The sequence below is a fragment of the Psammomys obesus genome, unplaced genomic scaffold (assembly GCF_907164565.1).
Source record: "Psammomys obesus unplaced genomic scaffold, mPsaObe1.curated_primary_1811, whole genome shotgun sequence".
In the NCBI taxonomy this organism is placed as follows: domain Eukaryota; kingdom Metazoa; phylum Chordata; class Mammalia; order Rodentia; family Muridae; genus Psammomys; species Psammomys obesus.
Window position 1 is genome coordinate 1247762 of NW_026596092.1, and position 25797 is coordinate 1273558.

A 25797-nucleotide genomic window follows, 5' to 3' on the forward strand; every position below is an offset into this window, starting at 1 on the left:
CACACACACACACACGGAGAGGAAAGACAGACTGCGGGGCAGAGGAAAGATAGACAGACAGACATAGATACTGTCATAGGGCATAGTTCTTCTCATTTCAGATTAATCTAACAATCCTGTATCCTTCACCCCTTTTATCTCACTTTAGCTACAAGTCCATGTATTCCTAATTATAAACATGTCACATGCCCTATGACACCTAGGCTCCACAACTGTGTAGCCCTAAGAACAATGAGTAATTCTTTATTATATACCATGGAAATCTCTCACATCCTGCTAATGCTTGACTCTCTACAGCTCAGCGCCAACTGTCTTCAAACAATGTGTGAACTAACCAGACCTCTGTGCATTGACCACTGTTCAATATCTTCTTTTGACCTTTTTGGTTGCCACTCTGCTTTGCTGATGCTGCTGTTTCTGTATGTCTTGGACCACAGTGGCACAACTATCCACAAATCCCACAATCCCACTGCCATCCCCAAAAGTAGCACTAGAGTTTTCTCCAACCGCTGGCTGTGCTGGACACACCTTTACCACCTGGTCAGTATGTGACATGAGATAGTGCATCTTTATCCTTCTTGTGGCTGTCCAAGACGTTGTTTCACTATCAACTGCTTTGGGACCTTTGTTCGAAATCAACTTGCGATACATAGATACTGGGGCTAACTTTTGGACACTCAATCATATTCCTTTTGTTTATAAGCTTATCTTTATGTTAGTACCACGGGTCTATCAGATTATGATAGTTTCCAATAGGGACATGTGAGTTTCCCATTTTTATTTACTTTTTAGACTATACTGGCTACTCTGAGTACCTAGCATTTTCAAAACAATTTTACAATCAACTAATAATTTTCTAGAGGAGAGTAGGGGAGGGAGACAAGAGGAAGGAAGCCATATGGAATTTTGATAGAGCCTGGATTAAATACATAGCCCACTTAAAGGATGCTGTCACCATAATACTGGTCCACAACATGGAATGACTTTTCATTTATTCAAATATTTATGTTTTGTAGTTTTCAGTATGTACATTCACACTTTAGCTACAAGTGGAGCTGTTATCCTAATTTCATTTCAGATGGTTATAATAAGTATATAAAAATACAAATGGTTTTGGTATCTTGTAGCCTGTAACCTTGCTAACTAACTTGTCCATTCAACGTTCCTATGTGTAGATTCCCTAGATGTTTCCTATATAAAAAATGATGTCGTCGGTATATAGAATTAGATTGCTACAATGGTTAATACGGACAGAAAAAGTGACAGGATCTAGACTCAAAATCCCTCTGGGCATGTATCTGAATGAGGCCGTGTCCTTCTGTGGGCTGTGTTCGAGGCTGAGCATTCATCTCTCTGTTTCCTGATGATGGATGTATGCAGTTCCTGTTGCATGACTTCCCTGTCATGGTGTCTGTACCCTCAACCTGTGAGCCACGACAGACTTTGCCTTCCTTAAGCTGCTATGCTCAGGTACATTGTCTCAGGGACAAGAAAATAAGTACCTCAGTACCAACTTAAAGTATGTGCTCTCACACTTGAAAGAGAAGTGTTTGGGACAGATGACTTTGTTCCTGATCTTTTTCTTAAGATCAGGAACAAATTGTGTTAATGATGTAAAGTACAAAATTTTAGGAACAAGAAAGACTTGCTTGCTAACCATCAAATGGCTCCATGACAGACAGAAAATGGTTCCTCAAACCTAAACTGACCTTACGTCATCCCAAAGTTATCAATGAAATTAAAGAAAGCATCAACAAACCTATTCTGGACAGAAAGCTTGGTTCATAATGTTACCAGAACATTATGTTCTACATGAGTTTAATTACTGTTTATTACTTTATTAAAACTACAGCAACAAAAAATATGAACCACCAAAGCAGCAGAACATACTTGCTCTTCCCCAACAAGAGAAAAAAAGCTTAAAGAAAATTGGCAAGGAATTGGCAGCTCATGATTCTAATCTCAATACTCAGGATGTTGAGACAGGACAACTGCCACAAACCTGAGGCCAGCCTGGGCTATACAATGAGTTTTATCATGGGATCCCAGCATAAAATAAAGTATGACATTCTTCTCAAAATGTCTTTCTTCACTCTAAAGAGCACACGTGCATGGCACGCACACACACACACACACACACACACACACACTTCATCTAGAACAGTATCCTAAAGGGAAAAGAATCAAGGACCCTAAGATATATAAAAATGAATTTCCTTAATTAAGTGACATCAGTAGTTAAGACATACCTTTATTATTTTAGCACATTGTGGATGGTGAGACAACACTACTGTAAAGATACATATGGTCAGCCACAGTTCAATGGTATAACATAAACTGTATACATCTCTGAATTCACTTCTCTGCAGCTATCCCCATACAGGGCAATATTCACAATCACAAACCTAAGTTCATAACATACTGGTAATTTCTTGAACTTCTAGTTATGGCTGGCTTGCTCTGAAAGGCAGCAAGATGAAAACACATGTCTATACTGTAGAGCTAGTATTTTAAAAGAGGAGGACACTTCAGAATCACCTGAAAAGATTTCTGCCACACAGACTTGCTCAGGTCCTACCTAAAATGCATACTGCTACTTTTGGTGTTCATGGAGCAGGTTCCCAAATGTGTATTTTTCTAAATTCCTAGGTGACTATAAAACTTTCATATTTCTAAACTTCTGTCTTAAAGACAACAAAATTACTCTAATTCTAGCAAGTGAATCATAATTAGAAACCAGAAGAAAAGCAAAACTTGCTATTTCCTACTGCTTCTAAAAACTGTAAAGTCAGAGAAAAAGAGCCTCCATTTCTAATGAGGCATTCTTAAAAGAGTGGAATTAGGAAGCATCAACCCCAATCTTGGAAACAAAAGTCCAACACCCTCTGGAGGAAACTGATCCCTGCCATAGACACGGGATGCTAGAATTGTACTTCATAACACAGTTCCAAATAAAGGTTGTATTGAGTAATGCATGGGTAGGATCCACAACAAACAAGAGCATCACCACTGTCATACCTACCAGTGAGATGGCCATGGAGCCCTAGAAATACCCTATGGCCTGCCAAGGGCAGAAATGAAACTGCAGAAAGGGAGTGGATGCTACTACTTCCTTTTTGACTCCCAGGGTCTCTAATCAATGTGCCTCTACATTAAAAGTCTATTCTTCTGAGTCCTTGGTTGATCATGACTGACTATGGATGGAAGATCTAGAAAACCAAATCAACACAAGAGTAGCTGGGTCTACCTACTGCCTTCTGAGACTGGGCAAAGAGGCAGGCGTTGGTCCTGTTTCCTATGACTGCCTAAAGCATGCACACAACAGCTACCAGTAAATAATGTCACCTTGAAACAGCAGCATGAGCTTTTCAGCTAGGCTGGACACCAGGTGTGTCAAGGCCTGCTGCCTATCTTATAAGGAAAGGCCATGAGGATCATGTGCACAACAGCATCTGTTTTTCTTTGAGGGCTTATCTTGTGCCATACAAGTCTCCAAGTTCTTTAAGTTACCTCTGATAAATGTCAGATAAACCTGAGCTATGTCTCCTTTACCCTAAAAATAAAGATATTCAGAATCAAAGAGAATAAGAATAAGCTCATGCCTCCCAATAACAATGCATGTATTGGTATGTCTGAATGGTAGGATTCCTTGTATGTTTTCATGTTTCACCAACACCTCCAATGTAGACACTCAAAAAAAAAAAATAGGTTTTAAAAATATCTGGGCACAGGGGTCTTTTCTGAGACAGATACTCCAACCAAGGACCATTCATGGAGATATCCAACCCCTGCACAGATGTAGCCCAAGGCAGCTCAGTGACCAAGTGGGTTCCCTAGTAATGGGAACAGGGACTGTGTCTGACATGAACTCAGTGGTCTGCTCTTTGATCACCTCCCCCTGAGGGAGGTACAGCCTTACCAGGCCACAGAAGAAGACAGTGCAGTCAGTCCTGATGAGAACTGATAGACTAGGATCACATGGAAGGGGAGGAAGACCTCCCCTATCAGTGGACTGGGGGAGGGGTATGGGAGGAGATGAGGGAGGGAGAGTAAAATTGGGAAGGGACAAGGGAGGGGCCTACAGCTGGGATACAAAGTGCATAAACTGAAAGAAAAAATAGGTTTTAAAATATGACTGAATTGGGAGAATTTTGTAAAAATGATCATCTTACCAAAAGCAATCTAGAGAGTCAGTGAAATCCCCATCAAAGTATGAACATCATTCTCCAGGGAGAGAAAATAATCTCAATATTCACTTGGAAGCACAAAAGAACATCAGATAGCTAAATCCACTCTGAGATGAGAGATAGATGGCTCGGTGGGTAGCAATGGCTCAGTAGGTATCTGTACTGTGTCTCAAGCATGAGCACCTGGGTTTGAATCAATGGCATCCATGTAAAATGTCAGGCATGGCTATAGACATCTATAACCCTGGCACTTGGAAACAGAAATAGGAACATCCTGAGGTGCATGCCCACTAGCTACCTCACCAAAAAGACACACTCCTAGTTTAGAGAGCCTGTCTCAAGGCAACAGAACCCAACACAGACATCAGACATTCTCGCCTGGCTCCATGTATGTACATGGGCATGTGAATACATGCATACAACACACACACACACACACACACACACACACACACACACACACACACCCCATACCTGATTTCAAGAACTGTAGAACTGCAGAGACATAGTACAAAAGCATTACAGTACTGGCATATGTCTGTTTTGACATATAGATTAAAGGAATAGAAGTCCCAGACATTAATTCACGTGATTTGCAACAAAGAAATCAAAAATTCTCATTGGAAAATACAGCTTCTTTAACGACTGACGCTGGGAAAACTTGACATATACATGTAGAAGACTGAAACTAGACCTGTATCTCTCACTCTGCTAAAAATCAGCTTTAAATGGATTAAAAACATTACCATTCAATCTGAAACTCTGAAAATACCAGAGGAACAAGTAGGGAAAACACTTTTAGATATGGGCATAGGCAAGAACTTCACAGGACGCCAGTAGCAGGAAATAAGGATAAGTATCAACAAATGGGACTTTGTGAAATTAAAATGCTTTGATAAAGAAAAATAAGCTGCTAATCAAGTAAACCAGCACCTTCAGAATGGGGGGAGGGGTCTTATCAACCACAATATATGAAAATCTCAAAAAACTAAACAATAAAACATAGGATGAAGAGCTGAACAGAGCTATCAATAAAGAAATTAAAATAGCCAATAAATAGTTTTTAAATGTTCAACAAACTTATATATCAGAAAATGCAGGTTAAAACTACTCTAAGATTCTATCTCATCCTAGTCAGAATGGCTATCTCATGAACCATTGCAGCAAATGATGGAGAAGGCATGAGTACAGAAGACCTACTGGCTGCTGTAGGGGATGTAAACTGTGAAACCAAATGGGTATCAGTTTAGAGGTTTCTCAATGCACTAGAAACAGAACTTTCATAAAGCCCAACTACAGAACCCCCAAACAAAGGTCCTATCTCTTACAACAGAGACACCTCCACAGCCATGTTTATCACTGCTCTATTCAAAAGCCAGGAAATGGATTCAGCCTACCTGTCCAACAACAAAAATGAGGTTCACATATACACGATGGCTTGTGTTCAGTCACAGAGAAAAATAAAAATATGCAACATGCAGGAAGATTCATAGAATTGGAAAACATTACATTAAGTGAGGTAACCCAGACTCAGAACAACAAAGAGCACATGTTATCACGTGTGTGTGTAGCTGAGCTTTTAAGTTTTTATGTAAGTGTATTTATGTGGGAGGGAGGGAGGAGGATAAATGCCAGAAAATTAGAAAAGGGCCCTGTGACAGGGGGAAAAATTACTCTCAACAGAAAATTACCCTATAATTAAATCACAGTAAATGTCATCTATGCTACATTTAAAACCTAAAAAGTCATCATTGATTCGATTAGCAGATAATCACTTATTAAAAATTTCCAACTCCTAATTATATTCTCTTAGGAATTACTCAGATTCACTTCCAGAAATATTTCCTCTTGATTAGTAATTCTACTGAAAAATGTGGTGATATTCTGTTTCTGCAAATTTCAACATATTTAACAATTTCCTGTGAATTTCATTGTTATTTTGATCTTGATAGCTTTCATCTTTTGTTAATTCTCACTGTCTAAGTTTAAACTTTCTAATATATAAAGTTGGAAAAGATCCAAATGAAAAAAATGGCTGAATGAATTAAATTTCATAAAAACCACAATCTAATGAAAAAAATTAGAGGCTGGAGAGAAGATTCAGCAGTTAGGCCACAGATTAATTTTACAGGAACAAGGCTCAATTCCCACATAATAGTTTATAGCACCCTATCACTCCAGTTCTGAACACTCAAAACACAGAAAATATAAACAAAAAAAAAAAAAAAGAGAAAAAAAAAAAAAAATGATACTTCTTAAGCTGATTTCTCATCCACATTGACTAGCTTCTTAGGAAAACAAAAATACTTTATATAGAAGAAATACTGCAATAACTTCAAAATATATAAAGAAAAAGCAAACAGACAAAAATAGAAGTAAAATAACCCAAATGAGAAAAGGGCTAGTAAAATAAAAAGAGTTCTCAAAAAAGGAAATACAAATGACCAAGGAGCATATGGAGAAATATTCAACCTCACTAGCCATCAGAAAACTCCAATCCCACATCCTTATCCCCAAATCTATGGTAGACACCTGCTGCTGATACCCACCCCCTTCTGTCCCAGGCTCCAGGGTTCACACAGATCTTCTCCTACACCTTCCTTCCACTCATTCTGCTATGCCAGCCCCTACTCCAGCAGGCTTCCTCTAGGAAGACACCAGCCAAACCTGCCCAAAATTCAGTAGAGAGTGAAGTAGGTAGGTAAGCTTCAGATCTTCACTACCCCTCCTCTCCTCCACATTCAATTGCCAGGTCTTATCTCTAGTTCTGGAAGAGAACAGTATGTGTGGCCTCTCCTCACTGGCTGTCCCCTTTCCCAGGGGCCTAGAAGATCTTGTTGGAACACCCTGCTTTCCTCTATCCTGTGTACCTCCTCAGTATCCCCCCAACTAGCACATCACCATTCCTAACTGTCAGCTCCCAATACCAAGGAACACATTTTACTTGGAACCTCCATGGCCACTCTCTCAGGATCCCAGAATAATTACCTACCAAGCAACACACAGACACCACACTCACCAAAGAACCAGAGAGCAACAAAGCCCAAGGAACAAAACACCCAACAAAGACAAAACCAGTTATCAACACCTAGAATTACAATCTTTCCCAAACCCAGATGACTAAGCGTCAGTGTAAAAACAGCCAGGATAATATGTCTCCATAAGAGCCCAGAAACCCTATCACAATAAATCTTGGATATTGTAACATAGCTAAAGTACAAGACAAAGACTTTAAAATAGCATTTATAAATATGACAGAACTCCTTAAAGAGAAAATGAATAAATGTCTTTAAGAAATCTATGAAATTATTTAAAAAATAAAAATAAACAGTGGAAGACAATAAGTAAAACAGCTCAAGACCAGAAAGGGAAATAGAAAAAAGAATACCCAAACTGAGGGAAATCTAGAAATGAATATTTATGAACTCAAACAAGAACCGCAGAGAAAAACCTCACCAAGAGAATACAGAGATGGAAGATAAAATCTCAGGCACTGACAGTACAGTAGAAGAAATAGATATGTCAGTCAAAGAAAATCTTAAATCTAAAAAAAAAAGAAAAAAAATCCTGGCAATTCTAAAATTCTATGCACCAAACACAAGGGCACTGAAGTTGCTAAAAGAAACACTACTATAGCATGAATCACATATTGACCCTGATCACAGGAGACAGCAAACACCAACTCTTGCAGATAGGAAGGTCATCCAGACAAAACCTAAACAGAGAAATGCTAGAGCTAACATAAGTTATAAACCCAATGGCTTTAACAAATGTCTATAGAACATTTCACCCAAACACAAAACAATATACCTTCTTTTCAGAAACTCATGGAACTTTCCCAACGTTAACCACATACTCAAACACAAAATACATCTCAAAGGACAAAAGGATACTAAAATAGCACCATGCACCCTATCTGACCACCATGGACTAAAACTGGGCATCAACAACAACAGAGCAACTAACTACTGCATGAAAAATGAGTCAAGAAAATGAAACACCTTCTGGAATTTAATGAAAATCAATACATACAAAGGGACACGAAGAAGGAAACTTTAGCAGAAAATAAGTACATAGCACTAATTGCCTACATTAAAAAAAACAAACTCATGCTAGTAAAGTCATAGCACAACTGAAAGCTCTAGAACAAAAAGAAATCACACATACAAAGAAAGAAAGAAATAATCAAACTGGGAGATAAAATTCATAAAATAAAATTTAAAAAAATGAAAAAAAAATCAATGAAGAAAATAGTTGGTTCTTTGCTCCAACCAGTAAAACTGTCAAGCCCTTATCCAAATTAACCAAAAGGCAGGGAGAGAATATCCAAATTAACAAACAAACAAAAAAGGGAGAACATAGCAACAGACACCAAGAAAATCCAGAGAATCATAAAACATACTTTTAAAACCTATACTCCAAATTGGAAAGTCTAAAAAGAATGGATAATAGTCTCAATAAATACCATTTACCAAAGTTAAATCAAGTTCAGATAAGCATGTAAACTGACCTATAGCACCTAGTAAAATAGTAGCAGTCAATAAAGGTCTTCTAACCAAAAACAAACAAACAAAAAGCCCAGGGCCAGATGGCTTTAGCTCAGAATTTTATCAGGCTTTCAAAGAAAAGCTAATGCCAATACTCCTCAAATTATTCCACAAATAGAAACAGAAGGAACATTGCCCAATTCAATGCACAAACTACATAAAGACCCAACAAAGAAAGAGAATTGCAGACTAATTTCCTTTATGAACACAGATGCAAAAATTCTAAGTAAAATACTTGCAAACAAAATCTAAAAACCCACCAAAAAGATCATCCACCATCCCAGAGATGCAGAGATGGTTCAACATGTAAATCAACAAATGTAATCCACTAAAACAACTAACTAAAAATGAAAACTAAATGATCATCTAATTAACAAAAAAAGCCTCTGATGAAATCCAACACCCCTTTATGATAAAGGTCCAGAAAAGATTAAGGATATAAGGGGCATATGTAAACATAATAAAGGCAGTTTATAGCAAGCCCACAGCAAACATCAAGTTAAATGGAGAGAAACTCAAAGCAATCCCACTGAAATCAATAATAATGTAAGTTGTTCACCATCCCCACATCTATTCAATATTTGAAGTTTTAGCTAGAGCAGCGGTAAAACAACTAAATGAGATTAAGGTGAAATAAATTAGAAAGGAAGAAGTCAAAGTATCTATATTTGCATATGACAGGACAGGAAAACTAAATGACCCTAAAAATTCCACTAGAAAATCCTATGCTTAAAACATAGTAAACTTTTAGCAAACTTAGCAGGATACAAAAATTAACTCACAAAAATCAGCAGCCTCCTTACATACAAATGACAAATGGATGGAAAAAGAAATCAGGGAAAAAAACATCTTTCACAATAGCCTCAAATAATACAAGATATATTGAGGTAATTCTAACCAGGAAGTAAAAGACTTGTATGATAAAAACGAATCTGATGGATACAGAAATTGTGGTACATTTACACAATAGAATACTACTCAGCAATTAAAAACAAAGAAATCATGAAATTTGCAGGCAAATGTGGGGAAATGGAAAAGATCATCCTGAGTGAAGCATATACTCACTTATAAGTGGATATTAGACATATAATATACAATAATCATACTAAAATCTGTACACTTAAAGAAGCTAAACTAGGAGAAGGACCCTGGATAAGATGTTCAATCTTCATTCAGAAAGGGAAACAGAATAGACATCAGAAGAGGGTGAAAACAGGGAACAGGACAGGAGCCTACACAGAGGGCCTCTGAAAGACTCTACCCAGCAAGGTATCAAAGCAGATGCTGAGACTCATAAACAAACTTTGGGCAGAGTGCAGGGACTCTTATGAAAGAAGGGGGAGATAGAAAGACCTGGAGGGGACTGGAGCTCCACAAGGAGAGCAACAGAACCAAAAATTCTGGGCACAAGGGTCTTTTCTGAGACAGATACTCCAAATAAGAACCATGCATGGACATAACCTAGAACCCCTGCACAGATGTAGACCATGGCAGCTCAGTGTCCAAGTGGGTTCCCTAGTAATGGGAACAGGGGCTGTCTCTGACATGAACTCAGTAGCTGGCTCTTTGATCACCAAACCCTGATCAGGGATCAGCCTTACCAGGCCACTGAGGAAGACAATGGAGCTACTACTAATGAGACCTGATAGACTAGGGTCAGATAGAAGGGGAGGAGGACTCCTCTATCAGTGGATTTGGAGAGGGTCATGGGAGATGTAGGAGGGAGAGCATGATTGGGAGGGGACAGGAAGGGGGCAGGGAGGGGGGCTACAGCTGGGATACAAAGAGAATATATTGTAATAAATAAAATAAAAAATAAAAACTTCAGGATCCAGAAGAAATTGAAATAGGTATCAGAAGATGAAAAAAAAATCCCCCATGCTTGTGGATCAGTAAGATCAGTAAAAATGGCCATCCTACCAAATCTATGGATTCAACTCAATCCCCACCAAAATCAGAAGACAATTTTTTGTTTTGTTTTGTTTTTGTTTTTCTAGACAGGGTTTCTCTGTGTAGCCTTGGCTGTCCTGGACTCACTCTGTAGAGCAGGCTGGCCTGGAACTCACAGAAATCTACCTGCCTCTGCCTTCCAAGTGCTGGGATTACAGGCATGAGCTACCATGCCCAGCAAAAAGACAATCCTTCGCAGATCTTGAGAGGGCAATTTTCTTCATATAGGCGTGTGCCTACCAGAGGCAGCTCCATCCTGGGATTTCAAGCTGTACTACTAGGCTATAGTAACCAAAAAAAGAAAAAAAACAAGCAAACACACACACACACACACACACACACACACACACACACACACAAAAAAAAAAAAAAAAAAACCAGCATGGTATTGGCACAAAAAGAAACTAGAATCAAATTGAAGGTGCAGACATAAATCCACATATCTATGGACATCCAGTTTTCGATAAAGAAACCAGAAATACACACTGACAAAAGACAGTATCTTCAAAACATTTAATGCTGCTCAAACTAGTGGCTGCATATAGAAGAAAGCACATAGATCTGTACTTATCAATCTGAACAAAATTCAACTCCATATGGATCAAGGATTTCAACATAAAACCAGATAAAGAAAAAACCTTTCTGAACAGAACACTGCACAGGAACTACGGTCAACAATTAGCAAACGGGTCCTCATGGAACTGAAAAGTTTCTGTATGGCAAGGAAATCTGTCATGCAGACAAAGCAGTAGCTTACAGAATGAGCTTACAGATTTTACCAACTACAAGTCCTGTAGAGGACTAATATCCAAAATATATAAAGAACTTAAAAAACCAAGTAACAAGAAAACAAACAACCCAATTCAAAAATGAGGTATAGATCCAAACAGTTTTCAACAGCTGAAACACAAATGACTGAGAAACGCTTAAAGAAATGTTCCACACACTTAGCCATCAGAAAAATGCAAATTAAAACAACTTTGAGATTTCATCTTACACCCATCAGAATGGCTAAGATCAATAAAACAAGGGACAGCTCATGCAGGTGAGTGTGTGGAGTAAAGGGAGCACTCATCCATTGCTGGTCGGGGCAAACTTGTAAAGCCACTATGGAAAATCTGTGTGGTGGTTCCTCCAGAAGATGGGAATGGGTCTACCTCAAGATCTAGCTATACCACTCTTGGGCTTATACCCAAAGGATGCTTCAACAAAGGATGTGACGACTAAGTGTCACAAAGACACTTGATCAACTATGTTCAAAGCAGCTTTATTCATAATTGCTTGGAACTGGAAACAACTTAACTGTCCCTCAACATTTAGACTGGATAAAGAAAATGTGAAAATGAGTTTACACAATGGAATATTACTCAGCTGTTAGAAAAGGAAATTTGCAGGTAAATGGATGAAACGAGTGGGGGGGAGATCACACTGAGTGTGGTAACCCAGATCCAGGAAGAGAAATATGGTATGTATTCACTTATATATGAATATTAGCTTTTAAGTCAATGACAGCCAAGCTATAATCCATAGAACCACAAATGTTAGGTATAGAGTAAGGGACTGGAGGAACAGATAGTTCTCTCTAGGAAAGGGAAATAGAAAAATATAGATAAATAAAGGAACTAGAACTGGATAGTCAAGTAGAAAGGAAGAAGAGGGGAACAAGGGGATGGAATACAGGGAGACAGCTAAAATTAAGGATCATTTGAGGAATAGTATGAAAAAAAACCTAACACAGTAGAAACTTCCTAAAATATACACATAAACAAAGGCAATCTAAATGAAATCACCACATGATGGGGAAGACAGAGTCCCAGCTGGACATGCTCTGACACTAAATGAAGCTTCCAGTACTGGGGCTGAGTGAGATGTAATTGAATTGCTGGCCAAAAAGGTCCCCTAGGAATCCCCAAACAACCAGGCTGTTGGCAAAACTATGGGTTGCTTTACACAACCTGATACCAAGTCCTACCTGCTGGAGACAATACCTACACACAGCTTACCGAACATGGAGTAGTCAAGCTCGTACCTATATAAAGCCTTCACCTCTATGTTCTGGTATGTTTGGTACAAAAAAGGTACTCTTAATGGTACCAAAATTGAAATATGAACATCAACCCAGCTACAAATCCTTTAATCAACAATGGTGTTCGGCCTGCAATGGTGGTATAATGTTTGTGAGAGTAACCAACCACTTTCTAATTTGACTGAAGGCCCACTCCACAACATGGAATCCAAACCCAACAGTGACTCCTAATATCATTCTGCTATCCTCATAAATCAACACCTTCCTCAGTCATCATCAAAGACGCTCCCTCCTGAAGCAGACGAAAATGAGTGGTGACCCGAAGGCAGACACTATGCAGTAAGAGACCTTGGAACACTCAGCCCTAAACAGGGTGTCTTCACCAACCCTACCCCTTCCCTTACAAAAACACACAAAAGGGCTCAGTGAATCTCAAGGAAGAAGAGACAGAGTGTAAGAACCAGAGGCCATGAGGACAGCAAAGAAAGCCAGGCCTTCAAAATCAACAGGACCAATGTACATATGAACTCACAGACTGAGGCAGCACGCACTGGGCCTGCACTTGTTTGCAGTAGTTGGAGTCTTATAGTTGAAAAAAGGAGGAGGCACATGACCCCATGCCTAACCCAGAAGCTGTCTACACATGCAAATGAAAATTTAGTTTCTTCCAAGGGTGTCTCACTGGGAAAACAAACTACTTTTACAAAGAGGCCACATGTTCAGCAGTAGATAGCCAACAGAAGTGCCTTTGCAGGTTCCTTGACTCAGAGGGTTGTATCAGGGGGTCATCTTCTTTTTAAATTAATCCATTATTTTTTTATTTTCATTGTATTTATATGTTTTTCTTCTCTCTTTTTACCTTACAGGTTCTTTGCATATGTGTGTGTGGTGTGTATGTGTGTGTGTGTGCGTGTAACTTCCAGTTTAGTATTTTGATGTGATTCCCAAGTGTATGAAGAACTGGATGATCTTTTCCAGATCCCACCATTTACCTGCAAATTTCATGATTTCCTTGTTTTTTATTGCTGAGTAATATTCCATTGTATAGATATACCACAACTTGTGCATCCATTCCTCCACTGAGGGGCATCTGGGCTGTTTCCAGCTTCTGGCTATTACAAATAAGGCTGCTACAAACATGGGTGAGCAAATGTCCTTTCTGTGTACTTGCGCCTCTTTTGGGTATATGCCTAGGAGTGGAATAGCTCAATCTTGAGGAAGCACTATTCCTAGCTGTCTGAGAAAGTGCCAGATTGCTTTCCAGAGTGGTTGTACAAGTTTACATTCCCACCAGCAGTGGAGGAGGGTTCCCCTTTCTCCACAACCTCTCCAGCATGTGTTGTCTCTTGAGTTTTTTATCTTAGCCATTCTGATGGGTATAAGGTGAAATCTTAGGGTCGTTTTGAATTGTATTTCCCTGATGGCTAATGAGGTTGAGCATTTCTTGAAGTATTTCTCTGACATTCAATATTCTTCTGCAGAGAATTCTCTGTTTCACTCTGTACCCCATTTTTTAATTGGATTACCTGATTTTTTTGCTGTTTAACTTCTTTAGTTCTTTATATATACTGGATATTAGCCCTCTGTCAGATATAGGGTTGGTAAAGAACCTTTCCCAATCTGTAGGCTGTCGTTATTCAGCAATAAAAAAACAAGGAAATTATGAAATTTGCAGGTATATGGTGGGACCTGGAAAAGATCATCCTGAGTGAGCTATCCCAGAAGCAGAAAGATTCACATGGTATATACTCACTCATATAGACATATAATCTAGGATAAACCTACTAAAATCTGTATACCTAAAGAAACTAATCAAGAGGGAGGACTCTTGCTAAAATGCTCAATCCCTATCCAGAAAGGCAAAGAGGCTGGACATCAGAAGAAGGAGAAAAGAGGGAACAAGTCAGGAGCCTGACACAGAGGACCTCTGAAAAGCTCTGCCCTGCAGACTATCAATGTAGATGCTGAGACTTATGGGCAACCTTTGGGCAGAGTACAGGGAATCTTAGGAAAAAAGTGGGAAACAGTAAGATCTGGAGAGGACAGGAACTCCACAAGGAGAGCAACAGAACCAAAAAATCTGAGCACAGGGATCTTTCCTGAGACTGACACTCCAACCAAGGACTATGCATGGAGATAGCCTAAGACCCCTGCACAGATGTAGCCCAGAGCAGTTCAGTATCCAAGTGGGTTCCATTGTAATAGGAACAGGGACTGTCTCTGACATGAACTGATTGGCCTGCTCTTTAATTACCTCCCCCTGAGGGGGAAGCAGCATTACCAGGCCACAGAAGAAGACAATGCAGCCACTCCTGATGAGACCTAATTGACTAGGATCAGAAGGAAGGAAAAAAGTCCTCCCCTATCAGTGGACTTGGGGAGGGACATGCATGCAGAGGGTGGAGGAAGGGAGGGATTGGGACTGGAGGAGGGAGAGAACCACAGGGGGGATACAAAGTGAATAAAGTTTAATTAATAAAGAAAAGAAAAAAAAAAAAAAAAAGAACTGGACCTTAGTTTCTTGAGCCTTCTCCTGGGCTCTTTTCCTTCTGTTTGGTCCAAACCAGCATGTTAGTTTTTGTTTTATCTTTTTATATTTTATTATCATGCCATAGAAACCTGTTTGTTTTCACTTTTTCTTTTCTTCTTTCTTTCTTTTTCTTTTTCTCTCCCTTGTTCCTTCCTTCCTTCCTTTCTTCTTTTTTGAAATAGAGTTTCTCTGTTTTAGAACTCGCTCTGTAGACCAGGCAGGCCTCAAACCCAGAGATTCTCCTCTCTCTGCCTCCTAAGTGCTGGGATTAAAGGCTTGTAAAACTATCACCTGGTGCCTGTTTGTTTTCTTATGAGAGGCAGAAAGCTGTGGATCTGGATGGAAATGCAGGTGGGAAAGACCTAGGAGGTGTAGAAGAGAAACCTTACTCAGAATACATTTTGTGAGGGGAAGAAAATCTATTTTCAATTAAAGGGAAAACAAAAAAACAAAAACTGGTAAGGATGTGGACAAAAGGGACCCTCATACACTGCGAATGTAGCTAGATCAGCCAATGTTGAAAAAATAAAAATAAAATAAACAGCTTAAGAGTGTCTAAATTACATCTACCATATACCAGGCTATACTATTCTTGGGTATCTATTCCTGGGCTCTTTTCCTTCCGTTTGATCCAGGTTGAGTATGAGAGACATATTTTGCTCACCCAAGAGTCTTCTCAGGGTGGGGGTGGGGGTGGGGAAGGGTTCAGCTGTTAAAGTACCTGACAAGAAAGCATGAGGACCAGAATCAAGGTGGAGTAAGACATCCAATCTTCACCTCTGGTTCCCACAAAGATGCATATAAATAATTCATACAACACATACACATAAATATGTGTGCACAAATACACATAGAATTCTTCCCCAAGTATAGATCTAGTCCTCCTTACTGACTACAAATAATCTTCATTCTGACACAGAATGGTAAAAAAATAAATCACGTTATTTTCAGTTTATGTTTCTGGGCCAATGGAAAAGCACAAGAGAAAGCAGTTCAGAGATAGAGCTAAATAATAACATTGTTTGAGAGTAACGAAATTTATTATCAAAAATAAGGATAATACTAGTTTTTAAAGTATTGCAATTTGAGGAGACCAGAGACATGGCTCAGCAATTAAAAGCTCTAGTTGCTCTTTCAGAGGATATGGGTGTGATTCCCAGCACCCACATGGCAGCAGAGGATCCAGTGCCCTCTTCTGACCTATGGATACACATGCAGACAAAATACCCACATTCATGAATAAAATAAATACATTTTAAAATTATCTTCATTACAATGTACAGGGAATATACTACACTTGAAGTAATTTATTTACTATAAACTGGTGGACAATAGACTAACTATTATGACCACCAACTCTAACAAAGTTTTGGTGGCTTTCAGCTAAGAGAAATCTAGAAATGCTAATACCTTAATCTGAGCAACCTGACAAAACATTAGAGAACAAGCAGAGAAAAGATGTCAAAATGTAAGTGTGTGTTTAAAGAGAATGTGCCCTGGACAGAAAGCATTTAAAAAGATGTCTATACAAATTTTAAAATCTATTCTTTAGATTTCTGTTAAGGTTTTTAAGTTTTATTTACTAAAAAAATTTACAAATGTCTATGGGTTTCATCTATTTTAATTAAAAAGTTTTACAGCTGGATATTATTCCATTTTATAAATTTTCATTATCCATTCACTTGTTGACAGAAACCTTGATCGCCTCCATTTCATTGCTATCATAAAAAAAAAAAAACCAGCAATAAACATGGATGTGCAATTATCTCTATGACAGGATACGGATCTCTGACCACATGAGCAGGCGTGAAATAGCTGGGTCCTGTCATTCTCCCACTTATCATTTTTGAGGAGCCTCCAAAATGTTTCCATAGTAGTCGCATGCATTAATATGCACTTCTAGCAGCAGTGAGTAAGGGCTTCTTTCTCCACATCCTCTCCAGCATTTGTCACCAGATTTCTTGATCATAACCATCCTTTCTGGGGTGAGGTAGTATCTCAAAACAGTTTTAATAGCATTTCCCGAAAAATTAGGGATAATGGCATTTTTTTAAAATAGTTATTCAGTTGTAAACAAAAAAAAGTCACGAAATTATCAGAAAAATGGGCAGACTTTTAATATTAAGAAGCAAGGTTACCCAAACTCATAAAAAAAAAACAAAAAACCTATGTTCTCCCTCATATACAGATACAAACCTGTGATGTAAATTTGTGTGTATATATATACATACATATACATGAGCAGATGTGAGTGTGGGTAGAGCAAAACACTTAGAAAGAAGACCAAAAAGGAGTCAAATTTGGTAATGAGGAAAGACAGCATGGAGACAAAAGGACACATGAGCCATGAAAGAAGTCATAAACCTTATGGTTTTTCTAGTTTCAACTTTATCATAATAGTTTGGGGAGAGGGTGTTTACTTTTACAGTGGATTGTTGAGAGCTATGTCGACTATAGACTTTCCTGAGATGTATAGAGAAAGTACATAGTTTGTTTTCTAAAATCAGGAACACACATGGCAACCCCTGGCTGCGGTCAAGGCCACAACTGCTAAAAGCCTTGTGCAGCATGGAGAAGGCCGTGGCCTCTGCCGGCTGCAGTTTAATTCTGGAGACTCGGAGAGCATGAATACGAGCGCTCAGCAAGGGCTGAAATAATAGGCGTGCACTACCACACCCAGCTGTGGCAGTCACAGTAAACTTCTTCTACATAAAGCTTAGCCTATACAAGACCTTCTGGCCCCCGCTTTTCTACCTTTTTTATCCTTTTTCTTTTGTTTTTGTTGTTGCTTTGTTTTTCGAGACAGGGTTCCTCTGTGTAGCCTTGACGGTCCTGGACCAAGCTGACCTCTGCCTCCCTGAGTGCTAGGATCAAAAGTGTGCATTATGACACCTGGCTTTTTTTTTTTTTTTAATCCTCTTATCTCCTAGTCACCCCTCTTAGGACTCTGTCACTGAATAGTGACCTGTTTGTCTAGATCAGTGAATAAGTACATTAAATTGCAATTAATAGTGAAAATGCAAAACTACATGGTTTTAGAATGTCCATTGTAATTATATTTCACTGAGATGTAGAGTTTGGGACTGGGCAAGTGTTTGGCTGACTGGCTAATCTATCTGTGTGATGCTTTTATTTGTGAGTTCATATAATAACATGATTTTAATAATAAATATTGTCCCTAACATATAATTCTGAAATAAATCCTATATAGTTAAATTTTTTTTAAATTTCTTTGCTGAGTTTGTATTACAGAGATAACATACCAGAAGCCTGTTCCTTGGATTTGAAGATGAAACTATGTGTTCACTCTTTTAGATTTCTGCTAAATCAAATGTTAAGATACATGTAAATAGCACAAACATTCATAAGTAGTCATCCTTATCTCTCCAAAATGAAAATATCACAAAAATAGTTCAGTTCTCAGATCTTTGACACCAGAATTTAAAAGACCTGTCACAAGTCAAACAAAAAGAGGCATTTCACTTCTATTCCTTACATGAACAATGACATGGCCCCATATTAAAATAATTATCTATGTATGTGTAGGCTTTTTGCAGGACAGAAGCTTACCACAGAGGGCCTCTGAAAGACTCTGCCCAGCAAGGTATCACAGAAGATGCTGAGACTCACAGCCAACATTGGGCAGAGTGCAGGGACTCTTATGAAAGAAGGGGGAGATAGAAAGACCTGGAGGGGACTGGAGCTCCAAAAGGAGAACAGAACTAAAATATCTGGGCACAGGGGTCTTTTCTGGGACTGATACTCTAAACAAGGACCATGCATGGAGATAACCTAGAACCCCTGCACAGATGTAGCCCTTGGAAGCTCAGTGTCCAAGTAAGTTCCCTAGAAACTGGAACAGAGACTGTCTTTGATATGAACTCAGTAGCTGGCTCTTTGATCACCTTCCCCTGAGGGAGGAGAAGCCTTGCCAGGCCACAGAGGAAGACAAGGCAGCCAGCCAGTCCTGATGAGACCTGATAAGCTAGAGTCAGATGGAAGGGGAGGAGGACCTCCCCTAGCAGTGGACTTGGGGAGGGGCATAGGAGGAAAAGAGGGAGGGCAGGTAGGGGAAGAGAGGGAGGGAGGGTAGAACTGGGAAGGGGACAAGGGTAGGGACTACAGCTGGGATACAAAGTGAATAAACTGTGATTAATTTAAAAAAATAATTTTTAAAAATTAATAAAAAAATGGAAAAAATATTTATCTAAATACAATTAGTCTCACAATGCCAAAAAATCATAAAGCCCTTCAAAAACAAAACTGTATCTGAAAATTCACACACACACACACACACAAATACATACTATTCAAAGCATGGCTAAAATAACCAACTTTATGAAAAGATCAAATAAAATTCCCCATAAAATATCTAAAGGATAAGCATTTTCTTTTTTTGTATAAAACCTAAAGAACCCATTGGAAGACTGAGGCCAGCCTAGTCTATGTAGCAAGTTCCAAACTAGCCAGAGATACACAAGGAAAGCTGATCAACCAAAGCAAATTAAAAAAAAAACAAAAAAACAACAACAACAAAAAAAAACCAGTGAAATCAGAGTTAACAATAAAGGCAAAGTGCAAGAGCAAAGCATGACTGAATATACCTGGCTTCAGGTTTTTAAGAATTTATATTCTCAGACTATCACTGCTTAAACTTAAAATAAATTTTAATCTAAATTAAAATAATATTTAAATGGTAAGCAAAACTATAGAAAAAGAAGTGAGAAATACACACAATAAAATCAAATACACAGTTGCTCTAGTATTAGCGAATACTTTTTCTGTTTTACAGTGTTTTTTAATGTTATACTGCCTTCATCAAAAAGCAGAGATTAAGCCATGCAGACCTTTCTTCTTAGCACTGGGAGATGGAGGCAGGCAGAAATCTGTGTGAGTTTGGAATAGTCTATGTAGTGAATTACAAGCCACCTAGGGCTACATACTGAGGACAGGCTCAAAAATAAATAAATAAATAAATAAATAAATAAATAAATAAATAAATAAATAAATAAATCATTTAAGATAAACTCCTAGGAAGTATGTAGCATACATAATGTTTTCTAAATGCACTATGGAGTTATGAATAAATGAATTATTAATTACAACAATCTCTACTGGCAAAAATTTAGAAAAAAACCTATCAAGAGAATTGACAAAGTGTAAAGATAGCTTATTTTTAAAAAATAGAGAAATGAAAGATGAAGTAGATACACATGTACAAACATGGACCAATTTCATAAATCTATATTAGGCCAGAAAAATATGTTACAATAGGATCCAAAGTAAGGTAACTTAAAGTATTTTTAAAGAATGCAAGACAATAGTACATACTATTTTAATGATATATTCCAGAGTCCTAAAAGTTACTAAGAAATGCAGAAAATTACAACAAAATACAAGAAAATTACAAAAGTCAATTCAAAAGATCCCTCTAGTGGGTGGGAGGAAGAAAGTCATCTACAGCCCTCTCCATACTATTGTAGCAGTAACATTTACATCTCCGAGAAGATACAAGTGACACAGACAACTTAGAGAAAGAAAAGTTTATCTTTGGGTTTTAGCTCCTGGTGTAAGTCCATCACAACAAAGAGGGCAGAACTACTCAGGTCGTGATGGCCAAGAAGTAGCCAGGGCAAGATATGGCTGGCAAGGTCACACCCTGATTGTCCTACTTTCTCCATCCGGGCCCTGCCTTTTCAATAGCCTATTCAAATTCTGAGTCTACCAAGAAACTAAACCACAGATTCAATCAGAGCCGCTATGATCTAATTCTAATTGTCTCACAAATACCTCTGCTTTTCTAACCTCCAGGGCATACAGCAAGCAATATTTACCATCACAGTCACTTCCCTGAAACTACTCTTCACCTTTCTACGTATACATACACACTGATTCATATTCATCGAGAGTAAAATCCTAACCACCCTGTCCAACTCACTAATGTTCTCCCAAATCGCAGGTACTGTCCCCTTATCCATACTGTTCTCCTATAGTAGGCACATGTTCACAGCGGGGAGGGGCTTACCCCTTCCCCCTCTATTTCCTATCACTGTATCCTCTTTTCCACACCCTCCTTACAGGATAGCATGCTCACGCCCTGGAGTATGTCACACATGCAACTGCTGTGCCTTCAGCCTGAAACCTTCTTTCCCAATTCTGTACAAAGCCAATTGTGTTGTCATTCAATTGCCACTCCCCCCAAAACACCTTCCCTTCCATCTTATCTAAAACTACTCCGATCTTCCCCTACACTTTATCCTGTCTTATATTTCCTTATTTTCAGCCAGGATTACAAAATCTGGCACTATGTATTTGCTTCTAGACTGTCTTTTCCTGACAATTCAAGTCCTATTAGGATAGAATCTTGTCTAGTTTGTTCACTGTTGTATCAACATTGCCTACAATAGTGCTGGACACAAAAGAGCTGATCAAAAGAACTGTGTATTCATTCCACACACACTTTAACATTTTTCATTAGCATATACAGTGTTTAACTAGCATGAATAACTGTTTCAAAGAAAATCTGTCTCTTTATTTTTCTCCCAGGCTCTTACCCTTCTGTACACCCCACCCCTATCTTGTACTCCTCTACCCTCTCTCTATAGCTTCATCTCTGCTGTCATGTTTTATGTGCCCTTCTGCTCGCCCCATAATCCTCAACATCTCTCTGACCCCTATTGTGGGCTTCATTCTAGTTTCATACCCTTTGCAGGTTTATTTTAAAACTTACCCAAAAATAACAATAAGCATTTTTTGTCTTACCAATCACTATGTTTTTCTAAGAATAAGTCCCTTTAAAATGATATGCTCATTTAAAAAGTCTTCAGTATACAATGACAACCCTCCAAAGGGCTGGCCCAAGACAGTAGGAGTGTGCCACGTCACTTTCCCCCAAGTCAGTGCCAAGGCCCCTTGAACTGAATTTATTTAGCAAGTGAAATATGTATTCACTTATTCAGGATTTTTGTATTTATATTCCATACAAATAAGGAATGTTACTGTCATTCTGCAAGTCTACCCTACTGTTAATGGCTTTGTGGGCTGGCCATCATTAATAATACCTCAGCATGACTTTACTATGATGAGCATTAGACCTGACCTGGAGTAAGGGCTCCTTCAGCTGTATGACCTCACTGGAAGGTCTCCAGTTGTAAAAGGGGCCTACACAAGTAAGCATGGATAACCTTAAGAGCAGACCACTCTGAAGGTCACAATTTTATCTGTTGTATTGCCTATTATTATCTAACCCAGTGGTTCTCAACCTTCCTGATGCTGAACATCTTTAAATACCATTCCTTATGTTGCAGTGACCCCCAACTGGAAAATCATTTTTTAATTATTTATTTTTATTAATTACAGTTTATTCACTTTGTATCCCCCCATAAGGCCCTCCTTCCTCCCCTCCCGGTCTCACCCTCCCTTCCCCTTCTTCACGCATGCCCCTCCCCAAATCCACTGATAAGGGGAGGTCGTCCTCTCCTTCCTTCTGATCTTAGTCTATCAGATCACATCTGTAAAATCATTTTTGTGGCTACGTTATAAGTATAATTTCGCTTCTGCTATAAATCATAATATAAATATCTGTGTTTTCCAATGATCTCAGGCAACCAATGTAAAAGGGTAGTTTACCCCCAAAAGGGTCACGACCCACTGAGAACCGCTGATCTAACAAAAAAAGGGCAACCAAAACAATCAACAAATCATATAAAACTATGAAGAGAGACTATATCTAAAAGAGGTATACCATTGCCAGCCTTTCAAAAACCATTATACATTGGGAGAGCAATCAGAAACTGGCCTGCAGCGAAATAGCTTCGAGCTTTCACCATCAGCTGAGTGTCAGGAAAGTAAAGCAACAGAGCCAAGCAGCATGGCTCCCAGCAGCTACAGGGCACAGGGAGGAGCAGGCAGGCTACTCTACCCAAGGACTGGTACATGAGAGCCCAGCAGGAGGGGCCTACACACCTGCAGCTCTGCCAGCAGTGCACTAACAGCACACTTACTGTAGGACTCACGGACGGGAGTTGAGTCACAAAACTCAGCATGTTCTTTTAGCAAAAGTTCAATGATGAACAGCAATACCATGTAAAAACACACCTAGCTTATCCCAGTCACATCAACTGCTAAAATTATATGCTAAGTATTGAACAATGTAACATAACTATAAAGGCATTTTACCAGAGGAGCCCAGTAGGTGTAGAGGTAGCCAATTTTCAATGCTGGTACAAACTGTGAGCAGGACACTACCAGAAAATAGAGATTCAAGAAAAACTTGAATTGTTCATACAAAACCTAAAAAGGAATTAAAAAAAATTAGTACAGTCCCTTCAAGAAAAATGTATTAATACTTCAATCAATTAAATTCAGCCTAACATGCAAATACATATCTCTCAATGAAAATAAGATGGTTCAGAGTAAATTAATTTTGACATTGGCTTTCAAACGGCATGCTAAGATTACCCCAATTTTAAGATATAATTTTAAATACAATTACGACTCTCAACTGTACACTTCCCTAAGAGTTTTGCTTCTCTTTACATAAAACTTGTAGCTTCCTATGCTCATTTGAAATGTTCACAAACAGTAACCCCCTTCTACCCCATGCTAGCCGGTGAGCACACAGGTAATGTCCACCAAGGAGGCTTCTCTTACAAAGGAAAAACTCCCGAGATTCACCGGAGGAAAACAAAGATAGAAACAAGTAAAATATAATACAGTGTGCTTTTAGCATGGATACTGAGCTTCCAAATATGTGCTGAGCAAACCAGCGAATCCACGCACGATTACATGATAGAAGCCTAGCTAACTCTCAAAATAGAAACCATTCACCTAAAATATGTAAGCAACAGACCAGTTTTCAGGAAGACAGCACTCTACGTATAACCTTTAGTGTCTTTCAGTATTTGATTTTTGACATTATTTGCAAATATTAAATAAATTTCATCATGTAATAATTTTAAGATTGCTAAAACTTGTTTGTTTACTCAAATAGAATCTTCTAGAGCTAAAGATGTCAGCTAGTAGTAGAACACTGGGCTGGCATGATGAGGCCCTAGATTTAATCACAATATTGCAAAAAAAATTATTTTAAAAAGAATCAGTTGGAGTTATACTTAGTAATAAATAATAGTCGTGTACACCTTTAATCCCAACACTCAGGAGGCAGAGGCAGGCAGACATCAAGGACAGCCTGGTCTACACAGTGAGTTCCAGGACAAACAGGGCTATATAAAGAGACTCTGCATCAAAAAGCTAAAAAGGAAAAATAAAAAAGACTATTTTCAGTTAAGCTTTCAAAGTTATAAACTGTAAATCAAAATCTCCTTGGAAGCCATTCCTTATGCTAGGTAGAAGACACAGCAATTTCAACAAGAGATCAATGGGTTAAATGGTTTCTGTTGGCTTAAAGAGCTAGAGCCAATTTGTACATATTGAAGTACCTGCATCATCATACAATTCTGTGTGTAACAACAGTTACACTCAATATGTTTATATCCATAATCATGCTCAATTGCTGTCTAAAAATGTTTTGAATTATTTCATAAATTAATCTCAGCAGGAAAGAAAGCTCTTTTTCTTCAGCAATTTCTATAAAATCTCAGCACAAATTATATCTATTAGCAATTCAGAAATTGCCATTTGTGCTAAAAATGGCATAGAATTCCTACTGTGTAATTACTAAATGTTTCTGAAATACTACGTTTTAGATGAAAAGACTAATTTCAGAGACTTGATAAGGAAGAAAATCATGCACACAGTAACCAAGCATTGTGCAGAGCCATCAACAGGTACTCTGAGAATGAAGCCAATGGCTGTGGAAGTTCACACTCAAAGCTGAGCTACATTACTGGCTTTAACTATGACCAATACTTTACAAGAGACTCAATTACCTTGGTGACCTTTAGGACAAGGCAATATCCTGGGACACTTTGTATTTAATAATTTACACTTAACGAAAAAAACAAATGGCTTTGTTCAAAAAACAAGGTAATATTTATCTGACTGAAAAGCAGTTGACATTTTATTGTGCTAATGGAAGGTCAGTCTTTCAATTATGGAGTCATGGATTCCGCGTTTTAATAAAGAGGCACATTAGACATCAAGCCTATTAGTGATTGGTTGGGGACCAGGAGTTGAGAGGACCATTATGGATCAAAAGAAATTTAGCATACCTACTTTATTAAACATAAAAAATAATGCAACTTATATTCAAGATGATCAAGAGCTTTTCGTACAAAATAGAGTAAGAACCAACAGCTAAACTTTGCCAATACTTTTCTTACAGAAATGTAAGATACATATTGAATTTTTCTACAGATAAACTATATGAATTTAAATTCTAAGAATTACTGATTAGAAAAAAAAAATCCTGTAAAATAAAAAAGACATATAATTCATATCAGCTACCTTTACACTCATAAAGAAACACAAACCTATTAAAATAGGAAATGATATATAGAAAGCAAAAATTAATCTAAATTCATGATAAACCTAGTTTTATAAATTAATCAAAAGTATTAGTAACAAAGAAATAATAAGGTATTTAAACTTCAGTAT

At 38.2% G+C, this 25797-nt stretch overlaps 1 protein-coding gene across 2 annotated transcripts in view; it reads right to left on the reverse strand.

The window, feature by feature from the left end:
- Atp9b (ATPase phospholipid transporting 9B (putative)) overlaps window positions 1–25797 on the reverse strand; it is a 219926-nt gene that overhangs the window by 168903 nt on the left and 25226 nt on the right. For both annotated transcript variants that reach the window (XM_055628015.1, XM_055628014.1), the window contains exon 4: window positions 23419–23532. In XM_055628015.1, the coding sequence (XP_055483990.1) occupies window positions 23419–23532 (114 nt within the window). The remainder of the gene's footprint in view (window positions 1–23418; window positions 23533–25797) is intronic.